This window comes from Artemia franciscana, chromosome 7 (genome assembly GCF_032884065.1).
Source record: "Artemia franciscana chromosome 7, ASM3288406v1, whole genome shotgun sequence".
NCBI lineage: Eukaryota > Metazoa > Arthropoda > Branchiopoda > Anostraca > Artemiidae > Artemia > Artemia franciscana.
This window is the reverse complement of record NC_088869.1, coordinates 3,011,730-3,030,469: the sequence shown is the minus strand read 5'-3', so window position 1 is coordinate 3,030,469 and position 18,740 is coordinate 3,011,730. Positions and strand designations below refer to the sequence as shown.

At 37.8% G+C, this 18,740-nt stretch overlaps 1 protein-coding gene across 1 annotated transcript; it reads left to right on the top strand.

Annotated features, from left to right (window-relative positions):
- Nucleotides 1–724: 724 nt before the first annotated feature.
- Nucleotides 725–18,289, top strand: LOC136028738 (dnaJ-like protein 60; the record flags this gene model as incomplete). The annotated part of the gene is given in 2 exon segments (XM_065706610.1): nucleotides 725–898; nucleotides 17,976–18,289. Coding segments are annotated over 2 exon segments (331 nt in total), but the record flags the coding sequence as incomplete, so codon positions are not given.
- Between the last annotated feature and the right edge of the window lie 451 nt (nucleotides 18,290–18,740).

Here is an 18,740-nt window from a genome sequence, read left to right as displayed (position 1 = left end):
CTGATTCACGATTACCTGATTCTATGGCTTCGGCTGAGAGTGCTCTGCGTGGTTTGGGGGAATCATTCGACGCTTCTTGTATTTTTTCTCTAGATTTCTTCAGGTACCCTGGATCGACTGTGGCTGAGACCAAATAATCAGTGACCCAAGGGCTCAAATACCTACCCCGAAGAAATAGGATTAGAAGTCCAGCGTGCCAATCACTTGGCTAGAATGGCTTCAAAGGTAGTATGATCTGTATAACGAGAATGAAGAGGAATTTATCGAGCTCTGAAACCAACTTATCATGATCAGATATGGCACCGCGTAAAGAGAAAAGTCATTTTATCGCATCCCTGACTATGGTATCGAAAACGGCCAGGTATTAAGTAAACAGTCAATTATTTTCAAATGAAAGTAAAGAGTGACGTTCAATTTTAAGCCAACAGAAATGGCCCTAAGCTACTCTTCTCACTCTTTTCGCCAAGGTTTAGGTTCTAGGACCTAGATTATTGCTCATCGAGAGTACACCAAGCTGTTGTTTAGGTAAGCTCTGTCAGCAATATTTGAAATTCAAACCAGTTATGCCCAGATGTTTTTTGAAGAAAATGCGATATTCCTAACTTATCAGTGACGAACTCGTTTATATTTTTCTGGTATCTAACATTTGGCAAGCGTGTCATTTGGGACAAAAGAAAGGCAAATTATTTTTTTATGCTGACTTATTTTGTTTTATATTTTTCAGGTATTGGAAGGATAGTAGTATATGGGAATTTCGTGATAAAAGTAAGGACCAATATTACAAGAGTAGGCCGTACTATGGTATCAAAGGCTTACAAAGAGTTACGAATGGACAAATAGTAGCCGCTTGTTTTATTTTTATGGCAGTTGGAGCTTCATTTCATTATTTCTTTATCAAGTAAGTTTTTTGTCTTGCTTTCCTTTTTGTTTTTTAAAGAAATAAAAATAAACATAGAGCAAAAAAGAGAGAAAATTGTTGCATAAGGGGAAATTGTATCAAAGTATCAATAATTTGATACTTGAAAGATTTAGTAAAATTTATTCACAAAAACATTGCTGATCTTAATCTTCATAAGGTTTAAATTATATGAACTACAAGGGCAGACTCTTGTCTGAGCAATTTTTTGGTTATTCAATTTTCAAATATTATCCAAATTTACATTATAGTCCAACATTTTAATATTAACCGGACTAAAATGGCTGACAGTAAAAAAGAAATCAAATACAAATGCCTCTCTGTTCCTTATTTACATTATTTTCAAAAAATATTATGAGAAGAGGGGGGAGGGGGGCTATCTACATCTTTAAAAATGAACACTGAACAACGGAAAAATAAAAATACTGACAAGGAATGAAGTCTCGGTTTCGACCTTGTTTATCCGTTTTGTTTCCTCCTGGCTTGATTTTTTGGGTTGTTAGTCCTAAAGGATTAACAGTGGGGGTATCAAGAGAGAGTAATGTACCACAGGTCCGAGCAAAATGAGTCACCCTTGCTCGAGAGGGCCTTTCGCTTGCCAGGAGTTTTGGCTGATATTTTAGTATAAGTAGTAGTACCGATAGCAACTTATTGAAACTTTTAGATGCCTGAAGCTAGCACAAGAGTGCAAAGCTTTGCTTGCTTTTGGCTATATTCACCTTAGAGTTTGCCACTTTATTTTCTGAACAACTTCAAACTTAAAACCATATGTCCTTAGGTCAAGGGGACGATTGAAGGAGCTTGGGAAGAAAACCTTGAGATCGTTCGTCTGAAAGTGATGCTCTTGGGGCATAGAAGGTTTATATAGAAAGGGTGATCGTATAAACATCGGAGGGGGCTCATTCAATTGGTAATCAGAAGTGCCGGGGTTCTTTTTAAGATTGAAAGTGATCAAAGGGTGGACACCCCCCAAACCTCGTATTTTCCCGAAATGTATCTGATACAAATTTTGAGATAGCTATTTATTGTCGTAGAAACTTAAAAAGGCTCAATCGATTGAAAATTGAAAGGGCTAGTGCCCTTTTTATTGGTCAAAAGTGACTGGAGGGCAACAAATGAAACAACAGTCCCCAAAGTTTTAGGTAAAAACCAATGTGGTGTTACCAATATTGTGGTATACTGTTACTCTTCCTGCCATTAAAGTTTTAGGTATATACAGTCAAAACTGTACTGGGGATATCTGGGTATTTTACCCGGGTTAGAATGGCTGACACTTGAAGAAAAGGATATTTTTTAGCATCCAAACATCTTTTTCTTCCTGTATTTTTGCGTAATCTTCAAAATATATTAAGGAGGAGGGGGCTCTGAAAAATATAGAAAACTTAAAAAGCTATGGGCGTTGAAAAAACTCCGATTGTCTTCCCGAACACAGTGTAAAGTGTTCCATTAGAATGACATATGTACAATTGGGTCAGTAAAATCTAATTTTGCCCTCCCTGTTCTAGTGTCGCTTAGTTTATATATTTTTATTACAATTTTCTCTGCTCCTCAACAACTATGAATTGCTGCTAATCGTAGTAATTTATTCATTTATTTTATTTTCAGCTTTGATATATTTGTCATACCTTGAAAGTTTCATATCTTGAAAGTTTAAAGACAAGGGTTTTTAGGGTGGTTCCTTTGCTGGGAGATTATTCCAGATGGTGAGGGATCGTTAGGTGATGCTCATTTTTTGGTATTCCTGACGGGGTGTACGCTACTCAAGATAGTCCTGACTCCTGCAGGCTGTATTTTGACGAGTTGCCCTTAGAGGCTTTGCTTTTTCGGGAACGAGCTTTGATAACTCCTCTGATGGAGGGAATGTATTTGTAAGAGAAAGACATAGTTGCTGTGTTGAAACGATCTTGGATTAATTTCAGAGGTTTGACATCAGGATTTCTAGGAGTTGCTGTGCTAGTGGCTTGATTGTGAGCCCATTGGAGACGAGCGATATGGCTCCGATTTGGCACCGGCAAAAGAAGGCATGCACATTCCATGACTGGTCTGATGCACGACGGGAAGAGAGGCAAGATGGACTCGTCAAGGAGGAGACATTTGAATCTTAGGGTAACTTCTAGCTTCCTTTATCAGGAGGATCCCAATTTGCTGAGATGTTAAGCACAGTGTATCTAATCTTTTTATTGTCAATCATTTGAAGATAAAGTCAGGCTGAGCCTTCCCATTTCGTGTCGTTGACCTGAAAAGCTCTCAAACTTTGGGGGTATTTTGATGCGGTTTTGAGCTAACCAAAAGGAACTCTGTGCATACTGCTACTAATTCTACTGCTCCTACTAAGCCTATTACTACTGCTGAGCCTTAGGGTATTTAGGTTAGGCTTTAAGGGAATGTTTAAGGGGATGTTGGATTAAATCAAAACACACATATGTACATGTAAGTTGTCAAAAGGGTTTATCAGTAATATTTCAGCAATTGCTTAGATCATCAAGTTGAAACTTTCACGTTATTTTGAGGGGGATCTTGAACTAAACAAACGACAATACGTACATACTACTACTGCCCCAGTATGAAGGTGAAACTCTTAGGGGATGTTGAATTAAATCAAAACACGCTTAGTATATGTAGGGTGTCAAAAGGGTATATAAGCAATATCTTAGGAACAGGTTTGAGTATTTAGGCTTCTAAGTTCTACTGCCCTAAGTGACCGTAAGGTCAGTGATGAAAAACTTTGAATAGAGCTTTCTGAAATATGTAATTATTATGTATCCCTCCACATCCCGGAACCGAGTGGCTTCTTTTTAATGTAGGTCTATCTGCTACATACTTACAGGACTTGGGTGTCTGAGACGAGATTCACAACAACGTGCTCGAGATTAGGGATGCACCAAAAGAAGGGCCGATGCTTAGTGCAACCCGGTGATTTGAATTGCAACCCATCTCTATCTGACATTTCTTGTCTCCTACCTTATGCCCAAATGTAAGAAATCATCAAGGCAAACATGATGGCCGAAAACCGTAGGCTAGACATTTTCAGCCCTCCATGTTAAAAATTTAAGAAAATCATTATAGCTTCATTATACCTAACCGAAAACCGTAGGCTAGACATTTTCAGCCCTCCATGTTAAAAATTTAAGAAAATCATTATAGCTTCATTGTACCTAACCAAAAACCGTAGGCTAGACATTTTCAACCCTCCATGTTAAAAATTTAAGAAAATCATTATAGCTTCATTATACCTAATCATTATACCTAACCTCGGACATTGATGTGTCCTTTTTTCCCTGGGCGTTAGCAGGGTGTATAACGACGTAGAGAACTGATTAAAGGCTCATTTGAAAAATAACGCTGGTATATATGTTTTTTTGTAAATTCGTATTGGGTCACTAAGAAAAACACAATTTTTATCAGAAAACTGCATTTGTGGTGTATCTGTATGTTTAGCTATATGTGGTTATTCTACATGATAAAGCAACAACCTAGTCAATAACGAACAACAGCCCAACGTAACTGAAAATCTAGAAACGTGTTTCGAAAAAAAACTGCCAAGTGAAAACTAATCCTAGTAAAGAAGAAACCGCATTCTGCAGTAACCAAAATTTAAAACCCGCTTTAAATAAATTTTCAATCGTGCCATAATCATCAATTTCAAACAGACTTGGGAATGGCAACTACTTGTGTACCTAAATGATATTAGTTTAAATATTGAGGACCCAGTCTCCTTTAATATATCAAGTAGGTGGAGGAGATGCCCTTAAGTGAGAGTAAGGGATCGCAAAGCCTGTTCCTAAGTGATCATTAGAGGCTGATTCACAATCGCCCAAAAAAGGGAAGGGGTAAGGGAATGTTTGTGAAAAAGTGGTCTAGATTTGAGGTTCAGTGTTGTACTGTGGATAAATTTAATGATTTCTTACATTTGGGCATAAGGTAGGAGACAAGAAATGTCAGATAGAGATGGGTTGCAATTCAAATCACCGGGTTGCACTAAGCATCGGCCCTTCTTTTGGTGCATCCCTAATCTCGAGCACGTTGTTGTGAATCTCGTCTCAGACACCCAAGTCCTGTAAGTATTTAGCAGATAGACCTACATTAAAAAGAAGCCACTCGGTTCCGGGATGTGGAGGGATACATAATAATTACATATTTCAGAAAGCTCTATTCAAAGTTTTTCATCACTGACCTTACTGGTCACTTAGGGCAGTAGAACTTTTAATTGTCGTTTGAATGAGCCCTCTCCTTTGGATCGATACGGTCACCCATGAAAAAAATAAAATAAACAAGCAAGTGTGATCATTATTCTTGCCGAAAATGAACAACAAAATTACGCATATTTGCAGCTAAGGGCCTAAAACCACTATAATTCTCCGACACGCTAAATCTGATGGTTTGATTAGGCCTAGCCTCGGTTTCTTCATTTCAGCTTTGTATTTGTGTTTTGTGCTCCGTTTCAGCTTGAAAATAGTCTCACGTAGCGGTCTACCACAAACAATGCAAATGTTCAGCCACGTTTTTGCATGTCGTTTTGCCGACTGGAGTTCATTGGATTTGGACCACGTGGGTATCTCTGTCCCAATTTTGGCTCGTCTTGTAGGAACCGCTTTTGATTCGGCAACTTTGAGAGATGGTAATAATTGTTGAAATTAACAGTGGCTGAGACGATGGAAGATCCAGAGCAGAGTAGATGACACAGAACTTTGATGCAGCTAAGGACCGAAGTAACAGCTGCAATATAAAGGGGAATATCACATTTCTCCCAATCTTGCTTGTAGACCCACTTGGAAGAACAAGCATTATTAGTGCTCTGTGATGGCTACATCTGAAACGAAAGTCTGGAATGGTTACTAATTGGATTGTGAGTGCAAACTGTAACTGGAAGACTAGGAATGAATGGAATAATTTTCTTCATTTGTAGAATCCCTGTGATCTTTACTGCAACATCTAAGACGGTACTATATGTGCGCGGTTTGTGGGTAGTTTGTATAATCTGCGTGTGTGCCATGTACAGGTGCTGCTGTGGGTAGGGTTACTAAAGTGTGTGAAAAAAATGGATAAAAATGAATAATTTAATGACCATAGTTTTAACTTTTGTCTTCAACTTGTTTCTAGGGAAAGATGGGACTCACGGACCCCCAACACTCCCTGGAATGCCCACTGATATCATTTCTATGCCACTACTGCTACTAATAACAATTCATCGCAGCACCAAGCTGTACTAGGCCAACAAAGTCACACACACTCCACCTCCATCCCAATCTGTTCAAAGCCTCCCTCTTTACACCCTCCCAGGAAGTCTCCATATCCTTTAAAATCTTTCTTTATGACATCCTCCCGCTAAAACCGCGTACGACATGCTTTCCGTTCTCCCCTAGACGTTTGACTGAAATGGACAATCTTTGGCAATCTCTCATCCTTCATCCGCAGAACGTGCACTTGCCATCCAAACCTTTCTCTCATTATAGCTCTAGAAAGTGGGATTGAACGACATATCTCATACAGCCTACTGTTTGAAATACGGTCATTCAGCCGGGTAACCAGAACAATCCGTAGGCAATTTTTCTGCAAAATATCTAGCAAATCTTCATCTGATTTTCGGAGTGTCCAAGGTTCAGAGCCATGCTTGACAACTGTCATCACTGCTTCCAATATTCTAATCTTGGTTTGCACGCTTATCTTAATAATCTTCCAAATTTGTTTTATAAGTGTGAAAATATACCCTGAGCCTTGGCTATTCTACTTTTAACATCTTCACTGCTCTCACCGTCTTTACTAATAATACTACTAAGGTAAGTGAAGCTGTAGACCTGATCAATCATTTTGTTGCCCAATGTCACTTTTCATCTTCACTTATTCCTAGCCTTAGTGACTTAGTCTTCTTGAAGTTTATTTTCAAACCTATTCTAGCACCCTGAACTCGCAAAACCTCTAAAAGTTCATTCATTTCGCTCATACTTTCATCTAAGATGCTTAAATCGTCAAGACAATCTAAGTCCGGGAGATTTTTCCCTCCCCATTTGATTCCGTGGTCTCCCATTGCCTTTCCTGTGCTTCATAAGACAAAATCCATACAAATGATCCATATAAAGGGCGATGAAACACAACCCTTTTTAACTCCTGATATAATACAAAACCAGTTTTTGACCTTATTTCCTGCCTGAACCGTAGCAGTGTTATTGTATATAGCTCTAATCACTTTCATTTGTTTTTCTGGAACATCATCAAAGGATAAAACCTTTGATAAAGCTCTTTTATTAACCGAATTGAATGCTCGCTCATAATCGTTAAAACCAAGGATCAAGGGTGTTTCATAATTCAGGCACTTCTCAATTATTAACCAAGAATGAAAATTTGGTCGATAAATCCTCTACCTTTTCTAAAACAGCACTGTTCTTCTCTCAAAACTTTGTCTACAGCATCTCTTCGTCTAAAAAGTATCATATTGCTAAGTAATTTACTACCTACAGAGACTAGACGATTGCTTCGATAATTACCACACTCACTCTTGTTACCTTTCTTATACAGTGGTTTAATTAAGCTTTAAAATCGACAAGGCGTTCACATGTTCTTTTATTTGTGCATGAAGAAATGTGCACATAAAAGCTGAGAATCCGAAAGACCATAGAATTCTTTCCTGCCTGTTGCCATTTCTCCAATGGCTGTTTCCGTGGAATCTACCATAGAAAGAAGACAATAAGGTCTAGCAATGTTCGTATTGAAGACACTGAAAAGGAGAAGGCGTTCACAAGTTCTTTTATTTGTACATGAGGAACTGTGTACATAAAAGCTAAGAATCTGAAAGAGTACAGAATTCTTTCCTACCTGTGGCCATTTCTCCAATGGCTGTTTCCGTGGAATCCACCATAGAAAGAAGACAATAAGGTCTAGCAATGCTAGTATTGAAGACACTGAAAAGGAGAAGGCGTTCACAAGTTCTTTTATTTGTACATGAGGAACTGTGTACATAAAAGCTAAGAATCTGAAAGAGTACAGAATTCTTTCCTACCTGTGGCGATTTCTCCAATGGCTGTTTCCCTGGATTCCACCATAGAAAAAATACAAAAAGGTCTAGCGATGCTTGTATTGAAGACACTGAAAATGAGAAGGCGTTCACAAGTTCTTTTATTTGTGCATGGGGAGCTGTGCACATTAAAGCTAAGAATCCGAAAGAGTATAGAATTCTTTCCTACCTGTGGCCATTTCTCCAATGGCTGTTTCCCTGGATTCCACCATAGAAAAAAGACAAAAAGGTCTAGCAATGCTTGTATTGAAGATTCTGAAGAGAAGAAGGTGTTCCACAAGCTCTTTTATTTGTGCATGAGGAATTGTGCACATAAAAGCTAAGAATCCGAAAGAGTATAGAATTCTTTCCTACCTGTGGCCATTTCTCCAATGGCTGTTTTCCTGGATTCCACCATAGAAAAAAGACAAAGAGGTCTAGCAATGCTTGTATTGAAGACACTGAAGAGAAGAAGGCGTTCACAAGCTCTTTTATTTGTGCATGAGGAATTGTGCACATAAAAGCTGAGAATCTGAAAGAGTATAGAATTCTTTCCTACCTGTAGCCATCTCTCCAATAGCTGTTTCCCAATCTCATCATCCATGAATCCTACTCAAAAGAAAATTATAGCTAGATCGATGGTCGCTATTTCGCAATCAGCTCACCAAAACAATTTATTTCTGTTATAACAAAAATGTATGAAAAAACCTTTCAGGCTTAGGAGCCCCATTTCCAAGGGGTTGTTGCGTAGTGTCTTCCTCTGTGACACCTGTATCTATATGGTTTGGCTTTATATGCGTGAACCTTGAAAGTTTCATATCTTGAAAGTTTCAAGACAAGGGTTTTTAGGGTGGTTCCTCTGCTGGGAGACTATGCCAGATGGTGAGGGATCGTTAGGTGATGCTCATTTTTTGGTATTCTTTTTGGTATTCCTGACGGGGTGTACGCTACTCAAGATAGTCCTGACTCCTGCAGGCTGTATTTTGACGAGTTGCCCTTAGAGGCTTTGCTTTTTCGGGAACGAGCTTTGATAACTCCTCTGATGGAGGGAATGTATTTGTAAGAGAAAGACATAGTTGCTGTGTTGAAACGATCTTGGATTAATTTCAGAGGTTTGACATCAGGATTTCTAGGAGTTGCTGTGCTAGTGGCTTGATTGTGAGCCCATTGGAGACGAGCGATATGGCTCCGATTTGGCACCGGCAAAAGAAGGCATGCACATTCCATGACTGGTCTGATGCACGACGGGAAGAGAGGTAAGATGGACTCGTCAAGGAAGAGACATTTGAATCTTAGGGTAACTCCTAGCTTCCTTTATCTGGAGGATCCCAATTTGCTGAGATGTTAAGCACAATGTATCTAATCTTTTTATTGTCAATCATTTGAAGATAAAGTCAGGCTGAGCCTTCCCATTTCGTGTCGTTGACCTGAAAAGCTCTCAAACTTTGGGGGTATTTTGATGCGGTTTTGAGCTAACCAAAAGGAACTCTGTGCATACTGCTACTAATTCTACTGCTGCTACTAAGCCTATTACTACTGCTGAGCCTTAGGGTATTTAGGTTAGGCTTTAAGGGAATGTTTAAGGGGATGTTGGATTAAATCAAAACACACATATGTACATGTAAGTTGTCAAAAGGGTTTATCAGCAATATTTCAGCAACTGCTTAGATCATCAAGTTGAAACTTTCACGTTATTTTGAGGGGGATCTTGAACTAAACAAACGACAATACGTACATACTACTACTGCCCCAGTATGAAGGTGAAACTCTTAGGGGATGTTGAATTAAATCAAAACACGCTTAGTATATGTAGGGTGTCAAAAGGGTATATAAGCAATATCTTAGGAACAGGTTTGAGTATTTAGGCTTCTAAGCCTACGGGAATGTAGGTGAAAATTATAAGGGATTTAAAGGGGGATTCATTTTTTTTTTCAGTAATATTCGTTATGATGGTGATTTTTTTCTCTTTTTGATATTATGAAAAATAATAAAACAAATTACTCGTAATAAGGATTGTTTTCAGTAAAATACAAATTATATTCTCATCTTTAAAATGCATAGGGGGCGTTAGCCCCGCTCCTCTTAGTTTCTGCTTGTTTTGATTGTGAATCGGTCATTTATTGTGATTTCTATTCGTTTTAGGTTTCATATATTTATTGATATTCAGTTATAATAGTTTTATGTTTGAAAAAGTATTTGACTTTGTTTCTTGTCTCTTTATTTCTTCAGCTCTTTATTTTTCTGCAAAAAAACTTCTTTTGTGCAAAATGTTTTTTAAAACTAATTATTAAGAAAAACCAAAATCATGTTCACTGTTTTACTGACGATAAAAGGAAAAAAAATAGGATTCTGTGAATACTGCGAAAGAAATGCTACAATCATGGTTTTCGCCATCGTTAATTTGGCATAACTGTGAATGTGCCTCTACTTTGCCACACAAAGAGAAGTAACTGACTTGAAAAATGGAAATTATTCATAATGACGGAGGACCGTGAATGCTGCACAAGGAATGTAATAATCATAGTTTTTGCCATTGTTAATTTGGCAAAACTGTGAATGTGCCTCTACTTTGCCACACAAAGAGAAGTAACTGACTTGAAAAATGGAAATTATTCATAATGACGGAGGACCGTGAATGCTGCACAAGGAATGTAATAATCATAGTTTTTGCCATCGTTAATTTGGCAAAACTGTGAATGTGCCTCTACTTTGCCACACAAAGAGAAGTAACTGACTTGAAAAATGGAAATTGTTCATAATGACGGAGGACTGTGGATGCTGCGCAAGAAATGCAACAATCATAGTTTTTGCCATTGCTAATTTGGCAAGACTGTGAATGTGCTGCTACTTTGCCCTACAAAAATGAGAAGTAACTGACTTGAAAATTAGAAATTATTCATAACGTTGAAGGACCGTGAATGCTGCGCAAGAAATGCAACAATCATAGTTTTTGCACATTGTTAGTTTGGCAAAACTGTGAATGTGCTGCCACTTTGCCATACAAAAATGAGAAATAACTGACTTGAAAATTAGAAATTATTCATAACGTTGGAGGACCGTGAATGCTGCCCAAGACATGCAGCAATCATAGTTTTGCCATCGTTAATTTGGCAAGACTGTGAATGTGCTGCTTCTTTGCCACACAAAGAGAAGTAACTGACTTGAAAAATGGAAATTATTCATAATGACGGAGCACTGTGGATGCTGCGCAAGAAATGCAACAATCATAGTTTTTGTCATTGCTAATTTGGCAAGACTGTCTATGTGCTGCTACTTTGCCCTACACAATGAGAAATAACTGACTTGAAAAATGGAAATTATTCATAACGTTGGAGGACTATGGATGCTGCGCAAGAAATGTAACAATCATAGTTTTTGCCATTGTTAATTTGGAAAAACTGTGAATGTGCTGCTACTTTGCCATACAAAAATGAGAAGTAACTGACTTGAAAATTAGAAATTATTCACAACGTTGAAGGACCGTGAATGCTGCGCAAGAAGTGCAACAATCATAGTTTTTGCACATTGTTAGTTTGGCAAAACTGTGAATGCGCTGCCACTTTGCCATACAAAAATGAGAAATAACTGACTTGAAAATTAGAAATTATTCATAAAGTTGGAGGACCGTGAATGCTGCGCAAGAAATGCAACAATAATAGTTTTTGTCATTGCTAATTTGGCAAGACTGTCTATGTGCTGCTACTTTGCCCTACACAATGAGAAATAACTGACTTGAAAAATGGAAATTATTCATAACGTTGGAGGACTATGGATGCTGCGCAAGAAATGTAACAATCATAGTTTTTGCCATTGTTAATTTGGAAAAACTGTGAATGTGCTGCTACTTTGCCATACAAAAATGAGAAGTAACTGACTTGAAAATTAGAAATTATTCACAACGTTGAAGGACCGTGAATGCTGCGCAAGAAGTGCAACAATCATAGTTTTTGCACATTGTTAGTTTGGCAAAACTGTGAATGCGCTGCCACTTTGCCATACAAAAATGAGAAATAACTGACTTGAAAATTAGAAATTATTCATAACGTTGGAGGAACGTGAATGCTGCGCAAGAAATGCAACAATCATAGTTTTTGCCATTGTTAATTTGGCAAAACTGTGAATGTGCCGCTATTTTGCCATACAAAATGAGAAGTAACTGACTTGAAAAATGGAAATTAATCATAACGTTGGAGGACCGCGAATCCTGCGCAAGAAATGCAACAATCATAGTTTTTGCCATTGTTAATTTGGCAAAACTGTGAATGTGCTGCTACTTTGCCATACAAAATGAGAAATAACTGACTTGAAAATTAGAAATTATTCATAATGTTGGAGGACCGTGAATGCTGTGCAAGAAATGCAACAATCATAGTTTTTACCATTGTTAATTTGGCAAAACTGTGAATGTGCTGCTACTTTGCCATACAAAAATGAGAAATAACTGACTTGAAAATTAGAAATTATTCATAACGTTGGAGGAACGTGAATGCTGCGCAAGAAATGCAACAATCATAGTTTTTGCCATTGTTAATTTGGCAAAACTGTGAATGTGCCGCTATTTTGCCATACAAAATGAGAAGTAACTGACTTGAAAAATGGAAATTAATCATAACGTTGGAGGACCGCGAATCCTGCGCAAGAAATGCAACAATCATAGTTTTCACCATTGTTAATTTGGCAAAACTGTGAATGTGCTGCTACTTTGCCATACAAAATGAGAAGTAACTGACTTGAAAAATGGAAATATTTACAACGTTGGAGGTACTCTCCATGGAGGAATTTATCATGCGGGAAGAGAATTTCCATGAAGGGGACGCAGGATCTTCTAGCATTATTTAAAAAAACAATGAGAAAATAAATTAAAAAAAAAATTTCAACTGGAAGTAAAGAGCAACATTAAAACTTAAAACGAACAGAAAAAATTACGTATATAAGGGTGTTCGTCTCCTCCTCAGTACCTTGCTCTCGACTCTAAAGTATTTTTAGTAATATCAGCTATTTATTCTACGGCCTTTGTGATTCAGGGGTCATTCTTAAAGAATTGGTAAAAAATTCAAGCTCATGCAAAATGGTCTACAAGAATGATCACTGATGCATTGCCAAGTCCAATTCTTCCTCATAGATCTCAGTGTCTGCCAAAGCTTAGGCATTAGGTTTTATCGCAATGAACTCCTAGAAATTTATCCACCCTATTGAAACATATAATAAAAAGATTTCCACAATTTCCTTCTTTTTTGCCTCCGTAATGTGTCGGATCGTGCTTACACTTGAGTAATTTTTTTCATCACATTTGTCTTCGAGAAACACCTTTAGTAGCATTCATTGCCGAAATTTTTTGCATATGAAAGTGGGAAATAACCTTCGGCAAATTTGACTTTCACCACCCTACTGCTTTTGAGAGGAAGCTTGCTTGAATTTTATCACTTTTCCACGTTCGAAATCCTCAATCTCAATTGGCAGTGCCTCAACTGTGGTGCATGACTCTGTCATGGTTGCGCAAAGGTTTCCAGAATCATAGATCTGTCTGAGTGTATTGATTCTCTTTTCAGTATCGCCTTGAAAACTATCAGCAGCCACGTGAGTATGATCTTTGATAAGAGATTTGAAGTCTGGATGGTGATGTTCTTTAAAATCTAGATGGTTATTCCCATTAATAAACAATGTTAGTGCTGTGAAAAGAGTCTTATGAAGATCCTATTTTTGTTTTTAGAGTACACCGCCCAGAACTGAAACATTTCAACACCAGGACTATAACCTCGAAAAAGGCACTTATTATGTTGTCAATGTTGTGTTTTTGCACAATATACCAAACAACAAAAACATAGTTTTCATCCAGTATTGGAATCACAAGGCAAAATATTTCTTTGAACACAAGTCGATTTGTGAAAAAGGTGTCCTTAATATGTGGATCATAGGCAGAAGCACAGCATTTCAACAGAAAAATATATCACTTGGCTCATAAACGATTTTACTCCCTTTCACTAAATAGAGCGTTGGCATATCTTGATTGATTGTTGCCTTTACCGCAACAATGTTTCAACATTTGTATTATCACTATTTACTGTCATATCTTACGTTAATTTCGCCGAAAATCCCTTCATCAAGAACAATACGTTCCTTTGAGTTTTAACTGAGGCTTTGACAGTTGACAAGTCATTGTGCGTTTGTCGACGCTGAGAGGAAGAAATCAAGATAAAACATATTGACTACGTTATATCTTCTATAATGACATGGAAATGGATGAAAACTGGTTGTATAACGTTACAACTATTATGTGTTGATGTAACAGTTCCAGCTGCGTCGTTGAGTCAGCAAACTGTCATCTTTTTCTATCTTTTCTAAAGCCTCGTGCAGCTATTACAGTTTTGTACTGCAGCTGTTCCATGCAGTTCGTGCACTACTGAATTTAGACACATATTGAGTGCCTTATATCTTCTATAATGACATGGAGATGGATGAAAACTGGTTGTATAATGTTAAAATTATTCAATGTTGATGTAACAGTTCCAGCTGCGTCGTTGAGTCAGCAAACTGTCTTCTTTTTCTAACTTTTATAAAGCCTCGTGCAGCTATTACAGTTTTGTACTGCAGCTGTTCTATGCAGTTCGTGCACTACTGAGTCAGTTTTTTAAATTGTTTTTTATGGCACTTGGTATTAAATTTGGCAGGCGTATCAGGGACCGGAGCAGATTAAATTAGAAATAGTTGTTTTCCTGATTTGACCATCTGGGGAGGAGTGGGGGGCCCGTTAATTCGGAAAAAATAGAAAAATTGAAGTATTTTAACTTACGAACGGTTGATCAGATCTCAATGAAATTTGATGTTTGGAAGGATATCGTGTCTCAGAGATGTTTTATTAAATCCCGACCGGATCTGGGGACATTGGGGGGGGGGGGGCTGGGGGTTGGGAGAGGGAAACCTAAAATCTTGGAAAACACTTAGAGAGGAGGGATCGGGATGAAACTTGGTGGAAAAAATAAGCTTAATTCCTAGATACATGATTGACATAACCGGAATGAATCTGCTCTCTTTGGGGTAGTTGGGGGGGGGGGGGTAATTCTGAAAAATTAGAACAAATGAGGTGTTTTTAACTTACGAACGGGTGATGGGATCTCAATGAAATTTGATATTTAGAAGGATATCGTGTCTCATAGCTCTTATTTTAAATCCCGACTGAACCTGGTGACATTGGGGGGGGGGGGAGCGAGTTGGGAGGGGGAAACCTAAAACTTGGGAAACACTTAGTGTGGAGGATCGGGATGAAACTTGGTGGGAAAAATAAGCACAAGTCCTAGATACATGATTGACATAACCGGAATAGATCTGCTCTCTTTGGCGTAGTTGGGGGGGGGGGTTAATTCTGAAAAATTAGAAAAAATGAGGTATTTTTAACTTACGAATGGGTTATCGGATCTCAATGAAATTTGATATTTAGAAGGATATCGTGTCTCAGAGCTCTTATTTTAAATCCAGACTGGACCTGGTGACGTGGGGGTGGGGGGGTGGGAGTTAATTCTGAAAATTTAAAGAAAAGAGGTATTTTTAAGGAACGGGTGATCAGATCTCAAAGAAATTTGATATTTAGAAGGATATCGTGTCTCAAAGCTCTTATTTTAAGTCCTGACCAGATCTGGTGACATTGGGGGGAGTTTGGGGTGGGGGAACCTAAAATCATTGAAAACGCTTAGATTGGTGGACTCGGGATTAAACTTGGTGGGAAAAATAAGCAGAAGTCTTAGATACGTGATTTACATAATTGGAATGGATCCGTTCTATTGGGTGGGGGGGGGGAGTTAATTCTGAAAAATTAGAAAAAATGATGTATTTTTAAATTACGAAGGAGTGATCGGATCTTCATGAAACTTCATATTTAGAAGGACCTCGTGACTCAGGTCTCTTATTTTATATCTCAACTGGATCCATTGTAATTGGGGGGGGGGGGCAGTTGAGGGGAACCGGAAATCTTAGAAAATACTTAAAGCGGTGAGATCAGGATGAAACTGGATGGGAAGAATAAAAACCTTTCTAAGACACGTGACTGACATAATCGGACCGGATTTGCCCTCTTTGGTGGAGTTGGGGGGGGGGGGTTATTTTGAAAATTGAGGTATTTGTAACTTAGGAAAGGGTGACCAGATCTTAATGAAATTTGATATTAAGAAGGGTCTTGCGCTTTAAAGCTCTAATTTTAAATTCCGACCAGATCCTGAGACATTGGGGGGAGTTGAAGGGGGAAACCGGAATTCTTGGGAAATGTGAAAATTGGGATATTTTTATTTTACGAATAGGTGATCGGATCTTAATGAAATTTGATATTAAGAAGGAATTCATATCTCAGAGCTCTTATTTCAAATCCCGACCAGATCTTTTGACATTGGGGGGAGTTGGAGGGGGAAATCTTGGAAAACACTTGGAGTGAAAGAATCGGGATGAAGCTTGGTGGATAGAATAAGCAAATGTCCTTGATACGTGATTGACGGAACCGTACTGGATTTGCTCTCTTTGGGGGAGTTGGGGGGAGGGGTTCGGTGATTTGGCGAGTTTGGTGCTTCTGGACGTGCTAGGACGATGGAAATTGGTAGGCGTGTCAGGGGGCTGCATAAATTGACTTGATAAAGTCGTTTTCCCAGATTCGACCATCTGTGGGGGCTAAAGGGAGAGGAAAAATTAGAAAAAGATAGGTATTTATGACATACGAGTGGGTGATCGGATCTTAATGAATTTTGATATTTAGAAGGACATCGTGACTCAGAGCTCTTATTTTAAATCCTGACCGGCATTAAGCCTCTTATTTTCCTTTTAAATCAATCTATTGATTCATAGAATTTTGCTAGAGCTCATACCATATGATCTCTTGGCTCTTAGATCTTCTTGCCTTGTCACAAGTGCCATATGAGCTCTTAGCTCTTGTTTAAATCATTTTTGCTAATATTCTTTTCTGAAGAGTCATCTGTGAGAGACTTAAGATAGTAAACTGGTTTATTTTTTCCCTTTAGTCTTCTTCTTCTATGGGTGTGTAAACACATTTCTTTCTTCTTGGAATGTTGGAGGGGACTTTCAAAAGAAAAGAACGCTCTTTTCTCCTCTGTTCGGTTGAATCCTATATTGTCTGCAAATCGTTCAAGTAAATCTTGTCTCATCTCAATAGGTCGCTCCTTTGTTTGCAATTTTATTACAAAGATGGCAATTGGTATAATCGGAGAGCCTGATTGAAGCATCTATATAAACGTTTATTACTCTCTAGGATTTTTATCCAAACATATTAAGCTTTTACGAAAATAAAAGTTTTGTCTTGCCGTTTAATTTGTTGCTTTCGCTAGATTAAGCAAAGCCTTTCCTCAAAGCAACATATTAACTATTACAGGAAAATCAATGTCAAAATCGTTAGTAAAACAAAAATAAAGCCATGAATGTGTTAAATATTCGCGGCTTTATGATTGGCTGAAACACAGTCACGGTTTTGGCATCGAATTGGGGTTCTGCATTCACAAATTTGCTAGAAGTTTCCAACAAAATAATTACGGTTTTGCCACGATCCACAAAATAGACCAACACAAGGGGGTTTGACAGACAGATTCGGACATCAGTCTTGAAAAGGACTAATTGATATAGCATGGAGGAATATATAACTCAAAATTATAAAACCGAAATTCACGGTCAGTGGCGTGTATTGGAGGAATGGGGAGGGGGAATTAAGGCATTTACCCATCCCTCCTGCATTTTTTTGCTCCGCCAGATTTTGAAAAATACCCTTTTGCTACATTTTCGATGAAAAATTGAATGAACGACAAATTTCCTCCCTCCCTCGTTAGATTTAAAAAGAATCCCCCCTACTCTACCCCTGCATTTGCGTGATTTCACACCACTTTCCATGGTTATTTCTTTTGATAGGTGAGGGGGGGGGTGTTTGTCAAAACACAAAAAAGTTCATTTTTCTAATTTTCCTAATTTTTTATAGGTGGCGTCCTTTGAACTAGTATTTGGGGATGGATGTCATGTACCCCTTTGTATATGCAATTATGTTATACACTAATAATATTTTATTTGCTCAAATCTCCTTTTGTTTTCTAGAGGGTCATCAAATAAGACCAGGGCATATTTGGATGAACGAGATAGACAAGTTGGGAAATCTCTTTCAGAAGTTCGTAGATCTGCTATAGATAACGGGAATCAATCACAATTAGAAGCTCTAAAAGCAAGATTTAGAAACAAGACAGACGGCGATTAATGTTGAATAGTGATGAATTTTAAAACTTAGTAGACATTTCGAGATTATTGGTGACGAATTATTTGAAGTCCAAATGCGAATAGTGCAAGAACAAATTTATTATTTGTTTTTAGTCTTGTTTTAAGGCCTTAAATATGAAATCGAATTATTTTTCAGGGTTATTTTATTTTATGATTTTTATGGGGATAGTGGGGTATTTATATACACATCTTGCATATTTTAACTTACAGCTTTTCACAAGAAGAAAAAAGTTATATCATTTCCGTTTTTCACAAGTTTGTAAGAATTTGCCTTTTTTACGTTTTTAAGCTGCTTTCCCTCCCCAAAACAAAATGGTGCGGACACGCTGGATTGTTCGTGTGTATCAATAAATTAAAAATGGAAATATTCATAAATTTACAATAAACCAGAAAGAAACACTTATATTAGCTTTAGAACTTCCTCCCCACCATAAAGATCGTTGTAAGTTCATAGCGAAATCCATAAATATCTTTTCATGTTGAATAATTTGACGGCCTTGAGAACATAGAATATGGAAATTTTCATAATTAGAATATACGAAACTTTGGGAAACTATGGACTAACTGAATATTATTAGGGTGGGCGTG